Below are 24,357 nucleotides of genomic sequence, written 5' to 3' on the forward strand. Positions count from 1 at the left end.
AAGGCTGATTCTCTATCTATCTATCTATCTATCTATCTATCTATCTATCATTTATATACACTCCTTGTCTCCTAACCAAAGGCTGCTTCTCTATCTATCTATCTATCTATCTATCTATCTATCTTTTATATACACACCTTGTCTCATAGCTAAAGGCTGATTCTCTATCTATCTATCTATCTATCTATCTATCTATCTATCTATCTATCTATATATCTATCATTTATATACACTCCTTGTCTCCTAGACAAAGGCTGATTCTCTATCTATCTATCTATCTATCTATCTATCTATTTATCTATCTATAATTTATATACACTCCTTGTCTCCTAGACAAAGGCTGACTCTCTATCAATCTATCTATCTATCTATCTATCATCTATCTATCATTTATATACACTCTTTGTGTCCTAGTCAAAGGCTGATTCTCTATCTATCTATCTATCTATCTATCTATCATTTATATACACTCTTTGGGGGGTAGTTATCAAGCCGTCAACCTCAAATACGCTGGAATTCCGCAGCGTATTTGTGGCGAGGCTGATTCGCCTTAGTTATCAAAGGCTAGAGACCGGCAAAAGTAGAATTTTGTGACGTAAACTTCGATCCGCCGGACTCAGTCCGACACAGATCGATTCTTACGTCACTCCAGATGTTCCGCACACAAGTGCGGCACAATCTGACTACTTTTGCTAGTTATAAAAAAACTAGCAAGTACGCTCGGCACTTTTACGGCCAAGCGTACCTTGTTTTCAATCCGCCGCCCTGGAGGTGGCGGATCCCATAGGAATCAATGGGAGTCTGACCATAGCGAAAGTACAAGTTCGCTGCTGACAGACATCCCATTCATTCCTATGGGAGCTGTCTACACCTAACACCCTAACATGTACCCCGAGTCTAAATACCACTAATCTGTCCCCCCTACACCGCCGCAACTAAATAAATGTATTACCCCCTAAACCGCCGCTCCCGGAGCCCACCGCAACTATAATAAATATGTTAGCCCCTAAACCGCCGCTCCCGGAGCCCACCGCAAGCTACTCTATACCTATTAACCCCTAAACCGCCGCTCCCGGAGCCCACCGCAAGCTACTCTATACATATTAACCCCTAAACCGCCGCTCCCGGAGCCCACCGCAAGCTACTCTATACCTATTAACCCCTAAACCGTCGCTCCCGGAGCCCACCGCAAGCTACTCTATACCTATTAACCCCTAAACCGCCGCTCCCGGAGCCCACCGCAAGCTACTCTATACCTATTAACCCCTAAACCGTCGCTCCCGGAGCCCACCGCAAGCTACTCTATACCTATTAACCCCTAAACCGCCGCTCCCTGACCCTGCCGCAACCTATATTAAATTTATTAACCCCTAATCTGCCCCCCCTATACCGTCGCCACCTATAATAAATTTATTAACCCCTATCCTGCCCCCCACTACACCGCCGCCACTGTAATAAATTTATTAACCCCTAAACCTAAGTCTAACACTAACCCTAACACCCCCCTAACTTAAATATTAATTAAATAAATCTAAATAATATTTCTCTTATTAACATACGGCTAGATTTAGAGTTTTGTCGGTAACGACCCGCGTAGCTAACGCTAGCTTTTTTCTGGCCGCACCTTTAAAATAACTCTGGTATTGAGAGTCCACAGAATGGCTGCGTTAGGCTCCAAAAAAGGAGCGTAGAGCATTTTTAACGCAACTGCAACTCTCGATACCAGAGTTGCTTACGGACGCGGCCAGCCTCAAAAACGTGCTCGTGCATGATTCCCCCATAGGAAACAATGGGGCTGTTTGAGCTGAAAAAAAACCTAACACCTGCAAAAAAGCCGCGTTCAGCTCCTAACGCAGCCCCATTGTTTGCTATGGGGAAACACTTCCTACGTCTGCACCTAACACCCTAACATGTACCCCGAGTCTAAACACCCCTAACCTTACACTTATTAACCCCTAATCTGCCGCCCCCGCTATCGCTGACCCCTGCATATTATTATTAACCCCTAATCTGCCGCTCCGTAAACCACCGCTACTTACATTATCCCTATGTACCCCTAATCTGCTGCCCCTAACACCGCCGACCTCTATATTATATTTATTAACCCCTAATCTGCTCCCCACAACGTCGCCTCCACCTGCCTACACTTATTAACCCCTAATCTGCCGAGCGGACCGCACCGCTACTATAATAAAGTAATTAACCCCTAATCCGCCTCACTAACCCTATAATAAATAGTATTAACCCCTAATCTGCCCTCCCTAACATCGCCGACACCTAACTTCAAACATTAACCCCTAATCTGCCGACCGGAGCTCACCGCTATTCTAATAAATGGATTAACCCCTAAAGCTAAGTCTAACCCTAACACTAACACCCCCCTAAATTAAATATAATTTTAATCTAACGAAATTAATTAACTCTTATTAAATAACTTAATCCTATTTAAAGCTAAATACTTACCTGTAAAATAAACACTAATATAGCTACAATATAAATTATAATTACATTGTAGCTATTTTAGGATTAATATTTATTTTACAGGCAACTTGGTATTTATTTTAACCAGGTACAATAGCTATTAAATAGTTAAGAACTATTTAATAGTTACCTAGTTAAAATAATAACAAAATTACCGGTAAAATAAATCCTAACCTAAGTTATAATTAAACCTAACACTACACTATCATTAAATTAATTAAATACAATATCTACAATTATCTACAATTAAACCTAACACTACACTATCAATACATTAATTAAATACAATATGTACAAATAACTACAATGAAATAAACTAACTAAAGTACAAAAAATAAAAAAGAACTAAGTTACAAAAAATAAAAAAATATTTACAAACATAAGAAAAATCTTACAACAATTTTAAACTAATTACACCTACTCTAAGCCCCCTAATAAAATAACAAAGCCCCCCAAAATAAAAAAATGCCCTACCCTATTCTAAATTACTAAAGTTCAAAGCTCTTTTACCTTACCAGCCCTGAACAGGGCCCTTTGCGGGGCATGCCCCAAGAAGTTCAGCTCTTTTGCCTGTAAAAAAAACCATACAATACCCCCCCCCAACATTACAACCCACCACCCACATACCCCTAATCTAACCCAAAACCCCCTTAAATAAACCTAACACTAAGCCCCTGAAGATCTTCCTACCTTATCTTCACCATACCAGGTTCACCGATCGGTCCAGAAGAGCTCCTCCGATGTCCTGATCCAAGCCCAAGCGGGGGGCTGAAGATGTCCATGATCCGGTAGAAGTCTTCATCCAAGTGGGGCAGAAGAGGTCTTCCATCCGATTGAAGTCTTCATCCAAGCGGCATCTTCTATCGTCATCCATCCGGAGCGGAGCGGCAGCATCCTGAAGACCTCCGACGCGGAACATCCATCCTGGCCGACGACTGAACGACGAATGACGGTTCCTTTAAATGACGTCATCCAAGATGGCGTCCCTCGAATTCCGATTGGCTGATAGGATTCTATCAGCCAATCGGAATTAAGGTAGGAATATTCTGATTGGCTGATGGAATCAGCCAATCAGAATCAAGTTCAATCCGATTGGCTGATCCAATCAGCCAATCAGATTGAGCTCGCATTCTATTGGCTGTTCCGATCAGCCAATAGAATGCAAGCTCAATCTGATTGGCTGATTGGATCAGCCAATCGGATTGAATTTGATTCTGATTGGCTGATTCCATCAGCCAATCAGAATATTCCTACCTTAATTCCGATTGGCTGATAGAATCCTATCAGCCAATTGGAATTCAAGGGACGCCATCTTGGATGACGTCATTTAAAGGAACCGTCATTCGTCGTTCAGTCGTCGGCCAGGATGGATGTTCCGCGTCGGAGGTCTTCAGGATGCTGCCGCTCCGCTCCGGATGGATGACGATAGAAGATGCCGCTTGGATGAAGACTTCAATCGTATGGAAGACCTCTTCTGCCCCGCTTGGATGAAGACTTCTACCGGATCATGGACATCTTCAGCCCCCCGCTTGGGCTTGGATCAGGACATCGGAGGAGCTCTTCTGGACCGATCGGTGAACCTGGTATGGTGAAGATAAGGTAGGAAGATCTTCAGGGGCTTAGTGTTAGGTTTATTTAAGGGGGGTTTGGGTTAGATTAGGGGTATGTGGGTGGTGGGTTGTAATGTTGGGGGGGGGTATTGCATGTTTTTTTTTACAGGCAAAAGAGCTGAACTTCTTGGGGCATGCCCCGCAAAGGGCCCTGTTCAGGGCTGGTAAGGTAAAAGAGCTTTGAACTTTAGTAATTTAGAATAGGGTAGGGCATTTTTTTATTTTGGGGGGCTTTGTTATTTTATTAGGGGGCTTAGAGTAGGTGTAATTAGTTTAAAATTGTTGTAAGATTTTTCTTATGTTTGTAAATATTTTTTTATTTTTTGTAACTTAGTTCTTTTTTATTTTTTGTACTTTAGTTAGTTTATTTCATTGTAGTTATTTGTAGCAATTGTGTTTAATTAATTTATTGATAGTGTAGTGTTAGGTTTAATTGTAGATAATTGTAGATATTGTATTTAATTAATTTAATGATAGTGTAGTGTTAGGTTTAATTATAACTTAGGTTAGGATTTATTTTACCGGTAATTTTGTTATTATTTTAACTAGGTAACTATTAAATAGTTCTTAACTATTTAATAGCTATTGTACCTGGTTAAAATAAATACAAAGTTACCTGTAAAATAAATATTAATCCTAAAATAGCTATAATATAATTATAATTTATATTGTAGCTATATTAGGATTTATTTTACAGGTAAGTATTTAGCTTTAAATAGGAATAATTTATTTAATAAGAGTTAATTAATTTCGTTAGATTAAAATTATATTTAACTTAGGGGGGTGTTAGTGTTAGGGTTAGACTTAGCTTTAGGGGTTAATACATTTATTAGAATAGCGGTGAGCTCCGGTCGGCAGATTAGGGGTTAATAATTGAAGTTAGGTGTCGGCGATGTTAGGGAGGGCAGATTAGGGGTTAATACTATTTATTTTAGGGTTAGTGAGGCGGATTAGGGGTTAATTACTTTATTATAGTAGCGGTGCGGTCCGCTCGGCAGATTAGGGGTTAATAAGTGTAGGCAGGTGGAGGCGACGTTGAGGGGGGCAGATTAGGGGTTAATAAATATAATATAGGGGTCGGCGGTGTTAGGGGCAGCAGATTAGGGGTACAGAAGGATAACTTAAGTAGCGGCGCTTTGCGGTCGGCAGATTAGGGGTTAATTATTGTAGGTAGTTGGCGGCGACGTTGTGGGGGGCAGATTAGGGGTTAATAAATATAATATAGGGGTCAGCGGTGTTAGGGGCAGCAGATTAGGGGTACATAAGTATAACGTAGGTGGCGGTCGGCAGATTAGGGGTTAAAAAAAATTAATCGAGTGGCGGCGATGTGGAGGGACCTCGGTTTAGGGGTACATAGGTAGTTTATGGGTGTTAGTGTACTTTAGGGCACAGTAGTTAAGAGCTTTATGAACCGGCGTTAGCCCAGAAAGCTCTTAACTACTGACTTTTTTCTGCGGCTGGAGTTTTGTCGTTAGATTTCTAACGCTCACTTCAGACACGACTCTAAATACCGGAGTTAGAAAGATCCCATTGAAAAGATAGGATACGCAAATGACGTAAGGGGATCTGCGGTATGGAAAATTCGCGGCTGAAAAGTGAGCGTTAGACCCTTTTTTGAATGACTCCAAATACCGGCGGTAGCCTAAAACCAGCGTTAGGAGCCTCTAACGCTGGTTTTCACGGCTACCGCCAAACTCTAAATCTAGGCCTAAGTTAATCCTATTTAAAACTAAATACTTACCTTTAAAATAAACCCTAATATAGCTACAATATAAATAATAATTATATTGTAGCTATCTTAGGATTTATTTTTATTTTACAGGCAACTTTCAATTTATTTTAACTAGGTACAATAGCTATTAAATAGTTATTAACTATTTAATAGCTACCTAGCTAAAATAAAGAGAAATTTACCTGTAAAATAAAAACTAACCTAATTTACAATTAAACCTAACACTACACTATCATTAAATTAATTAAATAAATTAGCTACAAATAACTACAATTAAATACAATTAAATAAACTAACTAAAGTACAAAAAATAAAAAAAGCTAAGTTACAAAAAATAAAAAACAGAAGTTACAAACATTTTAAAAATATTACAACAATTTTAAACTAATTACACCTAATCTAAGCCCCCTAATAAAATAAAAAAGCCCCCCAAAATAAAAAAATGCCCTACCCTATTCTAAATTAAAAAAAGTTCAAAGCTCTTTTACCTTACCAGCCCTTAAAAGGGCCTTTTGAGGGGGCATGCCCCAAAGAATTCAGCTCTTTTGCCTGTAAAAGAAAAATACAACCCCCCAACATTAAAACCCACCACCCACATACCCCTAATCTAACCCAAACCCCCCTTAAAATAACCTAACACTAATCCCCTGAAGATCATCCTACCTTGAGTCGTCTTCACTCAGCCGAGCAGCGATGGAACCGAAGTGGACATCCGGAGCGGAAGAAGTTATCAGCCAATCGGAATTGAAGGGACGCCATCTTAGATGACGTCCCTTAAAGGAGCCTTCATTCATCGGTAGTCCGTCGGTAAAGAAGGATGTTCCGCGTCGGCGGGATGAAGATTAAAGACCCGGCTTGGAAGATGACATCGCCCGGATAGAAGACTTCTTCAGCGCCTCTTGGAAGATGACATCGCCCGGATCGAAGACTTCTTCAGCGCCGCTTGGAGGATCACTTCATCGGATGGAAGATTTCTTCAGCGCCGCTTGGAGGATAACTTCTTCCGCTCCGGATGTCCACTTCGGTTCCATCGCTGCTCGGCTGAGTGAATACGACTCAAGGTGGGATGATCTTCAGGGGATTAGTGTTAGGTTATTTTAAGGGGGGTTTGGGTTAGATTAGGGGTATGTGGGTGGTGGGTTTTAATGTTGGGGGGGGTTGTATTTTTCTTTTACAGGCAAAAGAGCTGAATTCTTTGGGGCATGCCCCACAAATGGCCCTTTTAAGGGCTGGTAAGGTAAAAGAGCTTTGAACTTTTTTAATGTAGAATAGGGTAGGGCATTTTTTTATTTTGGGGGGCTTTGTTATTTTATTAGGGGGCTTAGATTAGGTGTAATTAGTTTAAAATTGTAATATTTTTAAAATGTTTGTAACTTATGTTTTTTATTTTTTGTAACTTAGCTTTTTTTATTTTTTGTACTTTAGTTAGTTTATGTAATTGTATTTAATTGTAGTTATTTGTAGTTAATTTATTTAATTAATTAAATGATAGTGTAGTGTTAGGTTTAATTGTAACTTAGGTTAGGATTTATTTTACAGGTAATTTTGTATTTCTTTTAGCTAGGTAGTTATTAAATAGTTAATAACTATTTAATAACTATTCTAACTAGCTAAAATAAATACAAAGTTACCTGTAAAATAAATATAATTCCTAAAATAGCTACAATGTAATTATTAATTACATTGTAGCTATCTTAGGGTTTATTTTACAGGTAAGTATTTAGTTTTAAATAGGATTAATTTAGTTCATAATAGAAATAATAGAAATAATAGAAATATTATGTTAGGGTTAGTGTTAGACTTAGGTTTAGGGGTTAATAATTTTATTACAGTGGCGGCGGTGTAGTGGGGGGCAGGATAGGGGTTAATAAATTTATTATAGGTGGCAACGGTGTAGGGGGGGCAGGATAGGGGTTAATAAATTTAATATAGGTTGCGGCGGGGTCAGGGAGCGGCGGTTTAGGGGTTAAACTATTTATTTAGTTGCAGCGAGGTGCGGGATCGGCAGGATAGGGGTTAATAACTTTATTATAGAGGGCGACGGTATAGGGGGGGCAGGATAGGGGTTACTAGGTATAATGTAGGTGGAGGTGGGCTCCGGGGGCGGCGGTTTAGGGGTTAATACATTTATCAGAGTTGCGGCAGGGTCTAGGAGCGGCGGTTTAGGGGTTAATACATTTATAAGAGTTTCGGAAGGGTCTAGGAGCGGCGGTTTAGGGGTTAGTAACTTTATTTAGTTGCGGGGGGCTCCGGGGGCGCCGGTATAGGGGGTAGAACAGTGCAGTTTAGTGTGAGTGCTTAGTGACAGGCTAGCAATAAAGCTGGGAAAAAGCCGAAGAGCAGCGAGATCGGATGAGTGATAACTATCACAGTCCGCTGCTCATCGCCCCGCGGCTTTTTGACAGCTTTATTTGATAACTTAGGCGTATTTTTTCAGGTCCGCAGCGGCGAAGGTAGGCGAGCTTAGGCGGGCGTATTGGGCCGGCGAAGGCAGGAAAGTTGACACGATGATAACTACCCCCCTTAGTGTCCTAGCCAAAGGCTGATTCTCTATCTATATATCTATCATTTATATACACACCTTGTCTCATAGCTAAAGGCTGATTCTCTATCTATCTATCTATCATTTATATACACTCATTGTCTCCTAGACAAAGGCTGATTCTCTATCTATCTATATATCTATCATTTATATACACTCCTTGTCTCCTAGACAAAGGCTGATTCTCTATCTATCTATCTATCTATCTATCTATCTATCTATCTATCTATCTATAATTTATATACACTCCTTGTCTCCTAGACAAAGGCTGATTCTCTATCTATCTATCTATCTATCTATCTATCTATCTATCTATCTATCTATCTATCTATCTATAATTTATATACACTCCTTGTCTCCTAGACAAAGGCTGATTCTCTATCTATCTATCTATCATTTATATACACTCTTTGTGTCCTAGTCAAAGGCTGATTCTCTATCTATCTATATATCTATCTATCTATCTATGATTTATATACACTCCTTGTCTCATAGCTAAAGGCTGATTATCTATCTATATATCTATCTATAATTTATATACACTCCTTGTCTCCTAGTCAAAGGCTGGTTCTCTATCTATCTATCTATCTATCTATCTATCTATCGATATTTGCAGAATTGAGTCAAAAAGGAATTTGATTAAAAAGCAGCACTGGGAAAGCACTTCTGTCTCCCCTTATGTTAAGGACATCATGTTATAAGGGGTAATGAACTAGGTATTCATTTAAAACATAACTTTTAATACAAATATAAATGTTAAAACAAAATGTGTAAAATTAAAAACACAAACAAGATTCAGTGATGCATTATCACAATACTCGTTTTGCACTGCAGTAGGTCAGGGGGTAACTATAGAAAGCTATATAGTGTAATTAGCCAAAACCCAATACATTTAGGAATAGTGCTAGTCAGCATAGGACCTTTCAGAGTTTAATATCACTACTCTGTCCTTTAGATAGTGTTGTATAGTAATCTGGTTGCCACAATAGGATGGTCCTAATAGGGCACTGAATTCATTTTCTGTTATTAAGGGATTTCTATATACACTTGTGCAGCATAAACCTGTTGGATCTAAATATTGGAATTGGAATATCTTCTAGACATTACTATGGAAATGTGGTGCAGACCACAGACAAACCAAGTAAGTATCGTTATAGGTTAATGTGAAGCACTATATACGCCCATGGAGTATTCAGAACTATGTTATAGGTTACTGAGGTATTGCTCTTGTATGTCTTTATCGATATTACCAAGTGTCTTCGGGTTAATTCTAGTTCTATTTCTATGGAAATTGGAGTTGCATTGATACAACCAAAGACTTCTTATGGTTATATAATGATATATTTTCGTATATAGTCCACCTTGTTTTTGTAATTCCACCTTTAAATAATTTAATGCAGGGTAACTGCCATAATTGTATTTGTCTATAAAGTGAAATATTTTCACATACAGGTTCACCGAGTGCTGATTTGAAAGAAATGTTTTTAAATAATTGTTAGCATCAAATGTTATTGCTAAATTTAAAACGATAAGGTGTTGGACATTCAACAACCCTCCCTTGACATGTTTCACCGTGTAAATTACGGCTTTCTCAAAAGGTGACACGCGCCGGCGTCCGCGGGTATATATTACTTAAGCCCCGCCCTTCTTCAATCCTAACCCAATCAGTACCATCCGTGGTTAGACTGACACATGACTTGTGGTCATGTCATAGGGTGACCGGAGGACCTATCAAAGGTCTGTATTTTAAATAAAAATGTTTTCATTCGTAACCTAAAGTGAATTAAACAAAAACAATGCTAATAGCATGTAGTTAAATGCTTTAATGGGTTAGGTATTTATTTAAGTTGCAGAATATTCACATTGTGTATTTCCTATTTCTTCGGGTGTATGATGTTATGATCGTTGAAATGTTATTTACCTGAATTTCAACACTTTGTCAAGATACATCATTGTCAACATAAAAAGTTTAATGTGTATGAATGGATCTATTGCCAAATTGTGATATTGAGTTTTCATTATTGGGTCAATGAACTTAATATGCTTATAATGATTATGTTATTACAATATGCATGAACTACTATTGCAAATGTCATGGGGAATAATAGAAATATACCCTTAAATATTTTCTGCCAACCTGATTTTAATGTAGAGATCAGGGGATGTATGAATGGTAAATTATGGGTATACTCTAAGAGATATTAACTCTCCTTCATTCAAAATGATTTGATTAAAACAAAGAGCTAGGTTCTTAAAGTGATCATACAAAAATAAGGAAAAATGTGTGCACAAAAAAGAGAAAAAATATATGTTCAAAGACAAAATTATTATTATAAATTATGCCAAAGAACAAGGTTGTGCCAGGTGTAAAACGTGAAAGATAAAAGTGAATGACACGTGCTGAATGGTAAAGACATATCTATATATATATATAGAAATCATCTAAGTGATAATAAAGTGATTTCATCTGAGTTGAAGACGGTGTGAGGAAGGTACATTAGATAATTACACTAAGAATAATAAGACATGCGCTGTGTAAGTTACACTACTATTTGTAGTAATGAGTAATATGTGTTTGATTATTTTGAAAAACATGTTGTGATACAAATGTAAAAATCAAGCTATTATGCGATTGATCGTTCCCAGGTGGAGCGCTTCTCTCTTTCTATTTATAATATTGTCAAAGTGATCTACTGGATCTTGGGTTTCCTTTTTTAATGGTTCACAGTATTGATGTAAGGTATTGAGAAAAGGGATTGAGTTTGTACAGTATTCTCTTGGATTTAATCCACACTTCTTGTTGAACTTAATTATATATCTGACAAAGGAGAATGGTCATCAGTTGGATATTATTTGTGATTTATCTCAGGTAGTATCTATTGAGTTATCATTCTCATATGAACATAGATTAATTGTTCTGTTCTATAGCAAGAAGAACAGAGCGCAAACCCACCTCAAGGTAGACGTTTTAAGTTTATTTTACACACAACGGTTAAAAACACTTACAGGATAAAAATAGTAACAAGCCTGGATTCCGATATAGGGAAAGAGAGAGGGTCTAGGTCTAATTCAAAAAGAGTGTCTCTGTCACACTCCAGTGTATAGACGCCTTGATCCTTCTCTGATACCAATCTGTCCTTAGGAGCCTCGTCAAGCTCCGCACCAACGCGTTTCGTTCGCCCTATGCAAACTTTTTCAAGAGGAATTGGTTGCAATAATCTGTGTAATACAGCATGTCCTTAAATCCTTGATGCCAGTTCCCTATTCGTTAATATTTAGCCAATCTGGTACATCAATCTGGACCAGCTTCTTGTTGAGGGCGTGGTAATACTGACATCATCATGACGTTGTCCAATTAGGTCCCCCTTTAGACCAACACTGCATTATACCACCGGCCAATCCATTTAGACAATCCGGACCGGCCTCTAAACCAGGGTAAGCAAATAACCATCGTCATCATGACGTTGTCCAATCCTTTCTCTCGGACCGGACTGTATAACACCTATTCTAATATCAGCAAGCTTATACACATAGACAAATGTTAAACGAGCATCTTAAAGAAGTAACATCATATGTTAAACTATACTTATACAACTAAGTCAGATATTAAACGAGCATTTACAAGGTAACATCTTTATGAAACCATCTTTTTCAGAAAGAAACAATAGGATTCATACCTTATCATATCTAATACATATATACTGCTTAAGCAATTTTAGATAATAATACAAAGGATTACAAAGATACCGTCCCTATATTTTTAAAAAAACAATTAAAATACATATACCTTCTTGTGAATTACATAATAAAACATGGTATACCATAGTTCATTAAAATGACTTAAAAGTTAATAAATAAATATGACTATTTTTCACATTTTAGTATGCACCTAGGAGGGTTTCCTGTATAATTTATTTACAGTATATTCATGTCATAAAGGCCTGTAAGTCCAGGTCTATATTAAGCCCTTTAGGTGTCATACAATCTAATAAATGGATCCATTTTGTTTCACATTGTCTAAGTCTCATAAGTCTTTGCTGTTCATTGACCACAGAAGCTGGTATTATCTCTAAGACTCTAACTGAAAGGTTATTAGGATTCTGCCCATGTGTGATTTTAAAATGCTCAGAGATACTGTGATTCTCATAGACTCTTTTTATATTATCTATGTGTTCATATATGCTGCGCTTTACCTTTCTCTTGGTCCTGCCCACATAGATCTTATTGCACTCGCAGGTTAGGCAATACACCGCGTATATGGACACACAGGAGGCCTTGTCTTTAATTTTGAATTCCTTCGTCTGGTCCCAATTACTGATAGAATCTCCTTTTCTGATTAGCCCACACATACAGCAGTTCAATCTGCCGCATTTAAATGTTCCACCTTTGTTGGTACCCCACGCTGAGAGGTTCCCTTTATTGGTTGATTTCTTAGACCTTAATTTGGAGGGGGCCAATATATTCTTAATATTCTTGTTTTTCTTAAAAATTGTAACAGGGTTTTTATCCAGATGGGGCCCCAAAATGGGATCCGTTATCAGAATATTCCAGTGCTTCTTCAGGGTTGATTTAATGAAACCAGCCCCCGAATTATATGTAGTGATACAATTTACTCCTGTTCTAGTTCTATTAAAATTATTTTTATCTTTGTTTACTAATAGGTCTTCTATTTTCCTACTCCTACTGTCTTCTCTTGCTCTTTGAATTAACTCACTTTCATACCCTTTCTGCAGGAACTTCTGTTCAAGAATATCAGCTTCTTTTTCAAAGTTATCTAAAGCAGTGCAATTTCTAGATTCTTAAAAATTGACCCAATGGTATGCTGTTTTTCCATTGGGGCAAATGTCCACTTTCTGCATTTAAGAATCCGTTACTGTCTGTAGTTTTTCTATAGTTCTTTACTGCTATTTTATTTGTAGTTCCATTTACATACAAGAGCAAATTCCATCTGTTTATAATTTACTTTACCTGTAAACTCTAGATTAAAGCTGTTTCTATTCATATTTTTTATATATCATAAAATCTAGGGCTTACTTCTCCTCTCCCTTCCAAATCATAATTATGTTGTCGATATATCTATGGTACATCAAGACATTCTTCTCAAAGGGGTTATTGTTCCACACATACTCCTCCTCAAAGGCTGCCATATAAATGTTGGCATAAGAGGGGGCCATGGATGTCCCCATGGCAGTTCCCTGAATTTGTTGATATTTACCTTCAAAAGAGAAGTTGTGGAATAGTATGAATTCAATCCCCCTGGCTAGAAACTGGACTTGGGCAGATGGTAAAATTCCTCAAATGCTTTTACACCCTGCACATGCGGAATGTTCGTGTACAGGAATGTAACATCGCATGAGATGAAAAAAATAATTATCATCCCAGTTCAGTCCTTCAAATATTTTTATAGTCTCTGTAGTGGCCTTCAGATATGATTTAATGAGTTTAACAGTTGGTTGTAAAAACCAATCAAGGTAGCAGGATAGATTACTCATCAAAGAACCCACCCCAGAGATGATAGGTCTCCCCGGTGGGTTCTGTAAAATCTTATGCACCTTTGGTAGATGGTAAAATAAAGGTGCAACAGGACAAGAAATCAAAATGAAGTTGGCCTCCTCCGTATTCAAAATGTCATCCTCTCTTCCCTTAGATATAAAAGTATTCAACTCTTGACTGTACTGATGAGTGGGCTCTTTATCAAGTTTTGTGTATGTATCACTACAGCTTAGTAACCTGTAGGCTTCCATCAAATATATATCACGATCCTGGATAACAATCCCACCCCCCTTGTCAGCTTGCCTGATGGTTAGTTCTGTGTCAAGTTTCAATGAATCAAGTGCTTTCCTTTCTTGGTGGTTGAGATTATCTTTATTTTTGAATTTACCATTCTTAGATTGGGTCTTAAAGTAATTCCTGAACTCCTCCTTCACTATTTCATTGAACACTGGAATGTACTTACCCTGTGCAAAAATAGGGTTAAAAGAAGATGGACGTTTAAAATGACTATGTTTGATGGAGATATCGTTTTCATGCGTAATAGTTCCTGATCATCAGCACATCCCTCAGTATACTGTGTGTTCTGATTTGCTTCTTCTCCCAGGCTAACAAGAGTACTTAATGATTTATAATCAATCTCTTTTAAGGTTACATGGGATGTATTTTCCTTATTATTCCTAAAGTTGTTTTTCAAAAAATAACGCTGTAAGGTTAATTTCCTTAAATTCTTCTGCAAATCAATAAATATTTCAAAGCTGTTTGGTTGGCTTTGTGGGGCAAATTTGAATCCTTTCCCCAATAATTTCTGTTCTGTTCGTTTAGACCTTTGGGATGTACACTATCCATTAGGTATATCCATCTGGCCTTTTCAAGGTCACCTCCTCTTATCCCCAATGACATTTTTTGTATACCATAATATTTTAGTTCTGCTGTTTTGGATTGATGAAGTCTAAAAAAAATGAGAAGCTACGGATGTGATTTTTTTGTCTTTAGAAAGATCTTTGGGGGCATTACGTCTATTTTGAAGGTGTTCCATGATTCTGGTATGCAGTTTCCTTGTTGTCATACCAATATAAGTTCGTGGACATTTACATTGATGAGCATAAATGACTCAGTGGTATTACAACTGATGTAAGTTTTAATTGTATGTTGTTTACCAAACCTATTTGTAATCATTTTTTTCTTTATCATATGGCTAAATGAAGAGCAGCAATTGCCACAAGAGAACGATCCTTGTTCCACTGGTTTTGATTTCTTGGTCTTCTTTACATAGTGACTGGGACTTAGGATCTCTTTTAAGTTCCTCGCTCTCCTATAGCTAATTTCTACTCTCTCCCCAATTAGATCTCTTAATAGGGGATCAGCTTGCAGTATGTGCCAATTCTGTTTATGTTTACAATTTGTTTGGTTTGTTGGTTGTAGGTTAATACCAGTCGGTCTTATTGTCAGAGCTTTTATTTTGGACTTTCAGCAGTTCGGATCTTTGAGTTGTTCTGGCTCTTCTTTTAGCCACATCCAACTATTTAAAGGTGAAACTATAAATATATGGTGAACTGTATACCAATATATGTCACTACATAGCCAAAGCAATTAAGACATTTACGCTGTATTAAACCACGTAATGGTGAAAATAACTGATGCTTAGGGCAAAGTATACATAATGATTTAATCATACCCGAGTTTGTATTTTTATTGTGTGAACACAAAATAACCTAAACTGTTAACGGGTTAGTGCCTGCTGACATATATGCAAACATTTATAGCTAACAACTGGAGAAGCGCACAATAGCAATAGTGGAGCAATTTCAGATTGCCGTATTTATTTACTTCACCTGCTTTTGTCATGCTGTGAGCGTATACTATGTTGCATATTAATCTAGTGCAACACTTATTATTCCTTTGTGTCCACATTTAGTGTGTAACCATTTAACAAAAACACAATTAGGATACACCGTGAGTCCCAGAGCTAGCTAACCTTATAAGTCTTTGGTTATATCAATGCAACTCCAATTTCCATAGAAATAGAACTAGAATTAACCCGAAGACACTTGGTAATATCGATAAAGACATGCAAGAGCAATACCTCAGTAACCTATTACATAGTTCTGAATACTCCATGGGCGTATATAGTGCTTCACATTAACCTATAACGATACTTACTTGGTTTGTCTGTGGTCTGCACCACATTTCCATAGTAAGGTCTAGAAGATATTCCAATTCCAATATTTAGATCCAACAGGTTTATGCTGCACAAGTGTATATAGAAATCCCTTAATAACAGAAAATGAATTCAGTGCCCTATTAGGACCATCCTATTGTGGCAACCAGATTACTATACAACACTATCTAAAGGACAGAGTAGTGATATTAAACTCTGAAAGGTCCTATGCTGACTAGCACTATTCCTAAATGTATTGGGTTTTGGCTAATTACACTATATAGCTTTCTATAGTTACCACCTGACCTACTGCAGTGCAAAACGAGTATTGTGATAATGCATCACTGAATCTTGTTTGTGTTTTTAATTTTACACATTTTGTTTTAACATTTATATTTGTATTAAAAGTTATGTTTTAAATGAATACCTAGTTCATTACCCCTTATAACATGATGTCCTTAAAGGGACAGTCTACACCAGAATTGTTATTGTTTTAAAAGATAGATAATCCCTTTATTACCCATTTCCCAGTTTTGCATAACCAACACAGTTATATTAATATACTTTTAACCTCTGTGATTATCTTGTATCTAAGCCTCTTCAAACTGCCCCTTTTTTCAGTTCTTTTGACAGACTTGTAGTCTAGCCAATCAGTGCCTGCTCCCAGATAACTTCACATGCACAAGCACAGTGTTATCTATATGAAATACATGAACTAACACCCTCTAGTGGTGAAAAACTGTTAAAATGCATTCTGAAAAGAGGTGGCCTTCAAGGTCTAAGAAATTAGCATATGAACCTCCTAGGTTAAGCTTTCAACTAAGAATACCAAGAGAACAAAGCAAAATAGGTGATAAAAGTAAATTGGAAAATTGTTTAAAATTACATGCTCTATCTGAATCATAAAAGTTTATTTTGGCCTAGACTGTCCCTTTAACATAAGGGGAGACAGAAATGCTATCCCAGTGCTTCTTTTTAATCCAATTAATTTTTACTCAATTCTGCAAATTCTGTATATGCACTAGCACTCTCGCCTGAAGGTAAATTACAATAAAATCCATATAAGGCATCCCCATGCTATTTGTGTAGTGCTATTGCAATCTTATGTTGGTATACTATCTATCTATCTATCTATCTATCATCTATCTATCTATCTATCTATCTATTATTTATTTACACTCCTTGTCTCCTAGCCAAAGGCTGATTCTCTATCTATCTATCTATCTATCTATCTATCTATCTATCTATCTATCTATCTATCTATCATTTATATACACTCCTTGTCTCCTAGCCAAAGGCTGATTATCTATCTATATATCTATCATTTATATACACTCCTTGTCTCTTAGACAAAGGCTGATTCTCTATCTATATATCTATCTATCATTTATATACACTCCTTGTCGCCTAGCCAAAGGCTGATTCTCTATCTATCTATCTATCATTTATATACACTCCTTGTCTCCTAGCCAAAGGCTGATTCTCTATCTATCTATCTATCTATCTATCTATCTATCTATCTATCATTTATATACACTCCTTGTCTCCTAGCCAAAGGCTGATTATCTATCTATATATCTATCATTTATATACACTCCTTGGGGGGTAGTTATCAAGCCGTCAACTTTTCTGCCTTCGCCGGCCCAATACGCCCGCCTAAGCTCGCCTACCTTCGCCGCCGCGGACCTGAAAAAATACGCCTAAGTTATCAAATAAAGCTGTCAAAAAGCCGCGGGGCGATGAGCAGCGGACTGTGAGAGTTATCACTCATCCGATCTCGCTGCTCTTCGGCTTTTTCACAGCTTTATTGCTAGCCTGTCACTAAGCACTCACACTAAACTACACTGTTCTACCCCCTATACCGGCGCCCCCGGAGCCCCCCGCAACTAAATAAAGTTACTAACCCCTAGACCGCCGCTCCCGGAGCCCACCGCAACTATAATAAAAGTCTTAACCCCTAAACCGCCGCTCCTAGACCCTGCCGCAACTATTAAAAATGTATTAACCACTAAACCGCCGCTCCTAGACCCTGCCGCAACTCTGCTAAATGTATTAACCCCTAAACCGCCGCTCCTAGACCCTGCCGCAACTCTGCTAAATGTATTAACCCCTAAACCGCCACTCCCTGAACCCGCCGCAACCTATATTAAATTTATTAACCCCTATCCTGCCCCCCCTACACCGTCGCCACCTATAATAAATTTATTAACCCCTATCCTGCCCCCCACTACACCGCCGCCACTGTAATAAAATTATTAACCCCTAAACCTAAGTCTAACACTAACCCTAACACCCCCCTAACTTAAATATTAATTAAATAAATCTAAATAATATTTCTATTATTAACTAAGTTAATCCTATTTAAAACTAAATACTTACCTATAAAATAAACCCTAATATAGCTACAATATAAATAATAATTATATTGTAGCTATCTTAGGATTTATTTTTATTTTACAGCTAACTTTCAATTTATTTTAACTAGGTACAATAGCTATTAAATAGTTATTAACTATTTAATAGCTACCTAGTAAAATAAAGAGAAATTTACCTGTAAAATAAAAACTAACCTAAGTTACAATTACACCTAACACTACACTATACTTAAATAAATTATTCCTATTTAAAACTAAATACTTACCTGTAAAATAAACCCTAAGATAGCTACAATGTAATTCATAATTACATTGTAGCTATTTTAGGATTTATATTTATTTTACAGGTAACTTTGTATTTATTTTAGCTAGTTAGAATAGTTATTAAATAGTAATTAACTATTAATAACTACCTAGCTAAAAGAAATACAAAATTACCTGTAAAATAAATCCTAACCTAAGTTACAATTAAACCTAACACTACACTATCATTTAATTAATTAAATAAATTAACTACAAATAACTACAATTAAATACAATTACATAAACTAACTAAAGTACAAAAAATAAAAAAAGCTAAGTTACAAAAAATAAAAAAAATAAGTTACAAACATTGAAAAAAATATTACAACAATTTTAAGCTACTTACACCTAATCTAAGCCCCCTAATAAAATAACAAACCCCCCCAAAATAAAAAAATGCCCTACCCTATTCTACATTGAGCTCGCATTCTATTGGCTGTTCTGATCAGCCAATAGAATGCGAGCTCAATCTGATTGGCTGATTGGATCAGCCAATCGGATTGAACTTGAATCTGATTGGCTGATTCCATCAGCCAATCAGATTTTTCCTACCTTAATTCCGATTGGCTGATAGAATCCTATCAGCCAATCGGAATTGAAGGGACGCCATCTTGGATGACGTCCCTTAAAGGAGCCTTCATTCGTCGGTAGTCCGTCGGGAAAGAAGGATGTTCCGCGTCGGCGGGATGAAGATTCAAGACCCGGCTTCGAAGATGACCTCGCCCAGATAGAAGACTTCTTCAGCGCCTCTTGGAAGATGACCTCGCCCGGATGGAAGATTTCTTCAGCGCCGCTTGGAGGATCACTTCATCGGATGGAAGATTTCTTCAGCGCCCCTTGGATGATCATTTCTGCCGGTCCGGATGTCCTCTTCAGTTCCATCGGTGGCTCGGCTGAGTGAAGACAAGGTAGGATGATCTTCAGGGGATTAGTGTTAGGTTATTTTAAGGGGGGTTTGGGTTAGATTAGGGGTATGTGGGTGGTGGGTTTTAATGTTGGGGGGGAGTTGTATTTTTCTTTTACAGGCAAAAGAGCTGAACTCTTTGGGGCATGCCCCCACAAAAGGCCCTTTTAAGGGCTGGTAAGGTAAAAGAGCTTTGAACTTTTTTAATGTAGAATAGGGTAGGGCATTTTTTTATTTTGGGGGGGTTTGTTATTTTATTAGGGGGCTTAGATTAGGTGTAAGTAGCTTAAAATTGTTGTAATATTTTTTTAAATGTTTGTAACTTATTTTTTTTATTTTTTGTAACTTAGCTTTTTTTATTTTTTGTACTTTAGTTAGTTTATGTAATTGTATTTAATTGTAGTTATTTGTAGGTAGTTTATTTAATTAATTTAATGATAGTGTAGTGTTAGGTTTAATTGTAACTTAGGTTAGGATTTATTTTACAGGTAATTTTGTATTTCTTTTAGCTAGGTAGTTATTAAATAGTTAATAACTATTTAATAACTATTCTAACTAGCTAAAATAAATACAAAGTTACCTGTAAAATAAATATAAATCCTAAAATAGCTACAATGTAATTATGAATTACATTGTAGCTATCTTAGGGTTTATTTTACAGGTAAGTATTTAGTTTTAAATAGGAATAATTTATTAAAGTATAGTGTAGTGTTAGGTGTAATTGTAACTTAGGTTAGTTTTTATTTTACAGGTAAATTTCTCTTTATTTTAGCTAGGTAAGCTATTAAATAGTTAATAACTATTTAATAGCTATTGTACCTAGTTAAAATAAATTGAAAGTTACCTGTAAAATAAAAATAAATCCTAAAATAGCTACAATATAATTATTATTTATATTGTAGCTATATTAGGGTTTATTTTATAGGTAAGTATTTAGTTTTAAATAGGATTAACTTAGTTAATAATAGAAATATTATTTAGATTTATTTAATTAATATTTAAGTTAGGGGGGTGTTAGGGTTAGTGTTAGACTTAGGTTTAGGGGTTAATAATTTTATTACAGTGGCGGCGGTGTAGTGGGGGGCAGGATAGGGGTTAATAAATTTATTATAGGTGGCGACGGTGTAGGGGGGGCAGGATAGGGGTTAATAAATTTAATATAGGTTGCGGCGGGTTCAGGGAGCGGCGGTTTAGGGGTTAAACTATTTATTTATTTGCGGCGAGGTGCGGGATCAGCAGGATAGGGGTTAATAACTTTATTATAGGGGGGGCAGGATAAGGGGTTACTAGGTATCATGTAGGTGGCGGTGGGCTCCGGGAGCGGCGGTTTAGGGGTTAGTAGGTATAGAGTAGCTTGCGGTGGGCTCCGGGAGCGGCGGTTTAGGGGTTAATACACTTATTATAGTTGCGGTGGGCTCCGGGAGCGGAGGTTTAAGGGTTAATATGTATAGAGTAGCTTGCGGTGGGCTCCGGGAGCGGCGGTTTAGGGGGTAATAACTTTTTTTAGTTGCGGCGGTGTAGGGGGGGTCAGATTAGCGGTGTTTAGACTCGGGGTACATGTTAGGGTGTTAGGTGTAGACAGCTCCCATAGGAATCAATGGGATGTCTGTCAGCAGCGAACTTGTACTTTCGCTATGGTCAGACTCCCATTGATTCCTATGGGATCCGCCACCTCCAGGGTGGCGGTTTGAAAACCAGGTACGCTGGGCCGTAAAAGTGCCGAGCGTACCTGCTAGTTTTTTGATAACTAGCAAAAGTAGTGAGATTGTGCCGCACTTGTGTGCGGAACATCTGGAGTGACGTAAGAATCGATCTGTGTCGGACTGAGTCCGGCGGATCGAAGTTTACGTCACAAAATTCTACTTTTGCCGGTCTTTAGCCTTTGATAACTAAGGCGAATCAGCCTCACCACAAATACGCTGCGGAATTCCAGCGTATTTGAGGTTGACGGCTTGATAACTACCCCCCTTGTCTCTTAGCCAAAGGCTGATTCTCTATCTATCTATCATTTATATACACTCCTTGTCGCCTAGCCAAAGGCTGATTCTCTATCTATATATCTATCATTTATATACACTCCTTGTCTCCTAGCCAAAGGCTGATTCTCTATCTATATATCTATCATTTATATACACTCCTTTTCTCCTAGCCAAAGGCTGATTCTCTATCTATATATTTATCATTTATATACACTCCTTGTCTCCTAGCCAAAGGCTGATTCTCTATCATCTATCTATCTATCTATCTATCTATCATTTATATACACTCCTTGTCTCCTACTCTCCTAGCCAAAGGCTGATTCTCTATCTATATATCTATCATTTATATACACTCCTTGTCTCTTAGCCAACGGCTGATTCTCTGTCTATATATCTATCATTTATATACACTCCTTGTCTCCTAGCCAAAGGCTGATTCTCTATCTATATATCTATCATTTATATACACTCCTTGTCTCATAGCCAAAGGCTAATTCTCTATCTATATATCTATCATTTATATACACTCCTTGTCTCCTAGCCAAAGGCTGATTCTCTATCTATATATATATCTATCATTTATATACACTCCTTGTCGCCTAGCCAAAGGCTGATTCTCTATCTATATATCTATCATTTATATACACTCTTTGTCTCCTAGCCAAAGGCTGATTCTCTATCTATATATCTATCATTTATATACACTCCTTGTCGCCTAGCCAAAGGCTGATTCTCTATCTATATATCTATCATTTATATACACTCTTTGTCTCCTAGCCAAAGGCTGATTCTCTATCTATATATTTATCATTTATATACACTCCTTGTCTCCTAGCCAAAGGCTGATTCTCTATCTATCTATCTATCTATCTATCTATCATTTATATACACTCCTTGTCTCCTACTCTCCTAGCCAAAGGCTGATTCTCTATCTATAAATCTATCATTTATATACACTCCTTGTCTCCTAGCCAACGGCTGATTCTCGGTCTATATATCTATCATTTATATACACTCCTTGTCTCCTAGCCAAAGGCTGATTCTCTATCTATGTATCTATCATTTATATACACTCCTTGTCTCCTAGCCAAAGGCTGATTCTCTATCTATCTATCTATCTATCTATCTATCTATCATTTATATACACTCCTTGTCTCCTAGCCAAAGGCTGATTCTCTATCTATCTATCTATCTATCTATCTATCTATCTATCTATCTATCTATCTATCATTTATATACACTCCTTGTCTCCTAGCCAAAGGCTGATTCTCTATCTATCTATCTATCATTTATATACACTCCTTGTCTCCTAGCCAAAGGCTGATTCTCTATCTATATATCTATCATTTATATACACTCCTTGTTTCCTAGCCAAAAACTGATTATGTATCTATATATCTATCTATCATTTATATACACTCCTTGTCTCCTAGTCAAAGGCTGATTCTCTATCTATATATCTATCATTTATATACACTCCTTGTCTCCTAGTCAAAGGCTGATTCTCTATCTATATATCTATCATTTATATACACTCCTTGTTTCCTAGCCAAAAACTGATTATGTATCTATATATCTATCTATCATTTATATACACTCCTTGTCTCCTAGTCAAAGGCTGATTCTCTATCTATATATCTATCATTTATATACACTCCTTGTCTCCTAGCCAAAGGCTGGTTCTCTATGTGTTTATCTATCATTTATATACACTCCTTGTCTCCTAGCCAAATACTGATTATCTATATATCTATAATTTATATACACTCCTTGTCTCCTAGCCAAAGGCTGATTATCTGTCTTTTTATGCTCTTATATAAACAGCTTCCTGGTTGGTGAGGACGGAAATGTATATGAAGGTCGCGGTTGGACATCAGTTGGAGCTCATGCCCCAAATTACAACTCAAACTCTATTGGAATCAGCGTTTTTGGATCTTTCATTAGTAAGTAGAGGGCATCTGATGATGACAGAGTATTTATATTTATATATAAGTGTCTCTCATTCTGTCTATATCTCCATAAACACATAACATGGTCACTACACTGATTTTGTGAGTTCTTACCATCTGTAGAACATAACTATCTGTACAAAGAATATACACACCACACTTCCATCTGTAACCAACCCTAGAATGTTTCCTCCTATACTTTTGCCCATAAGATAGGCCTCTCCCCTGCACTGTATTCCCTTGTGTTTATAAGATTACTGACTACACTAGGAAGAGAGACCGAACACTAAATTCTTGTATTTTCTTTTGCATTCTCAAGACCATAACCCCAACACTGCAGCCCAGAACGCAGTTAAAGCCCTGATCAGCTGTGGGGTCTCCAAAGGTTACATTAAATCTGCCTACATCCTGAAGGGACACCGCAATGTCACCGCCACTGACTGTCCTGGGAACACCTTCTACAACACCATTAAAACCTGGCCCCGTTTCCAGGCCTGAGCCCCAGGTCTCATACTATAGCAGCCAATAAGAATATTGTGTTCTCGCTGTCACATGTAGACAAGTAAACATAAGTGTGTATAAAACTTCTGTGTTTGTGTTTAATATGTAAAAGGATAATACACACCAGACCTAAAGATGAGATAGAGGTGCACATTCAACAAAATAGATCTGGGACGTTCCCTTAACTTTAATATGAGAGCTCTATGAATGTCCTAATCATTTTCTGCAGAAAATTCTGAAGATAGTAATGAAAAAAATATTTATAAAAATAGTGGTCAAAATCCTAAGTGATGCACTTTGTAAAGTAATGTCAGATTTGTATATATAATT

The 24,357-nt window shown here is 37.2% G+C and overlaps 1 protein-coding gene across 2 annotated transcripts in view; it reads left to right on the forward strand.

The window, feature by feature from the left end:
* The window catches only part of LOC128636177 (peptidoglycan-recognition protein SC2), a 38,872-nt gene extending 14,762 nt beyond the window's left edge, over positions 1-24,110 (forward strand). For both annotated transcript variants that reach the window (XM_053689227.1, XM_053689228.1), the window contains exons 4-5: positions 23,402-23,520; positions 23,846-24,110. In XM_053689227.1, the coding sequence (XP_053545202.1) occupies positions 23,402-23,520; positions 23,846-24,024 (298 nt within the window). In that variant the 3' untranslated portion in view covers positions 24,025-24,110. The remainder of the gene's footprint in view (positions 1-23,401; positions 23,521-23,845) is intronic.
* The last annotated feature ends 247 nt before the right edge of the window (positions 24,111-24,357 follow it).

The sequence above is a fragment of the Bombina bombina genome, chromosome 7 (genome assembly GCF_027579735.1).
Source record: "Bombina bombina isolate aBomBom1 chromosome 7, aBomBom1.pri, whole genome shotgun sequence".
In the NCBI taxonomy this organism is placed as follows: Eukaryota; Metazoa; Chordata; class Amphibia; order Anura; family Bombinatoridae; genus Bombina; species Bombina bombina.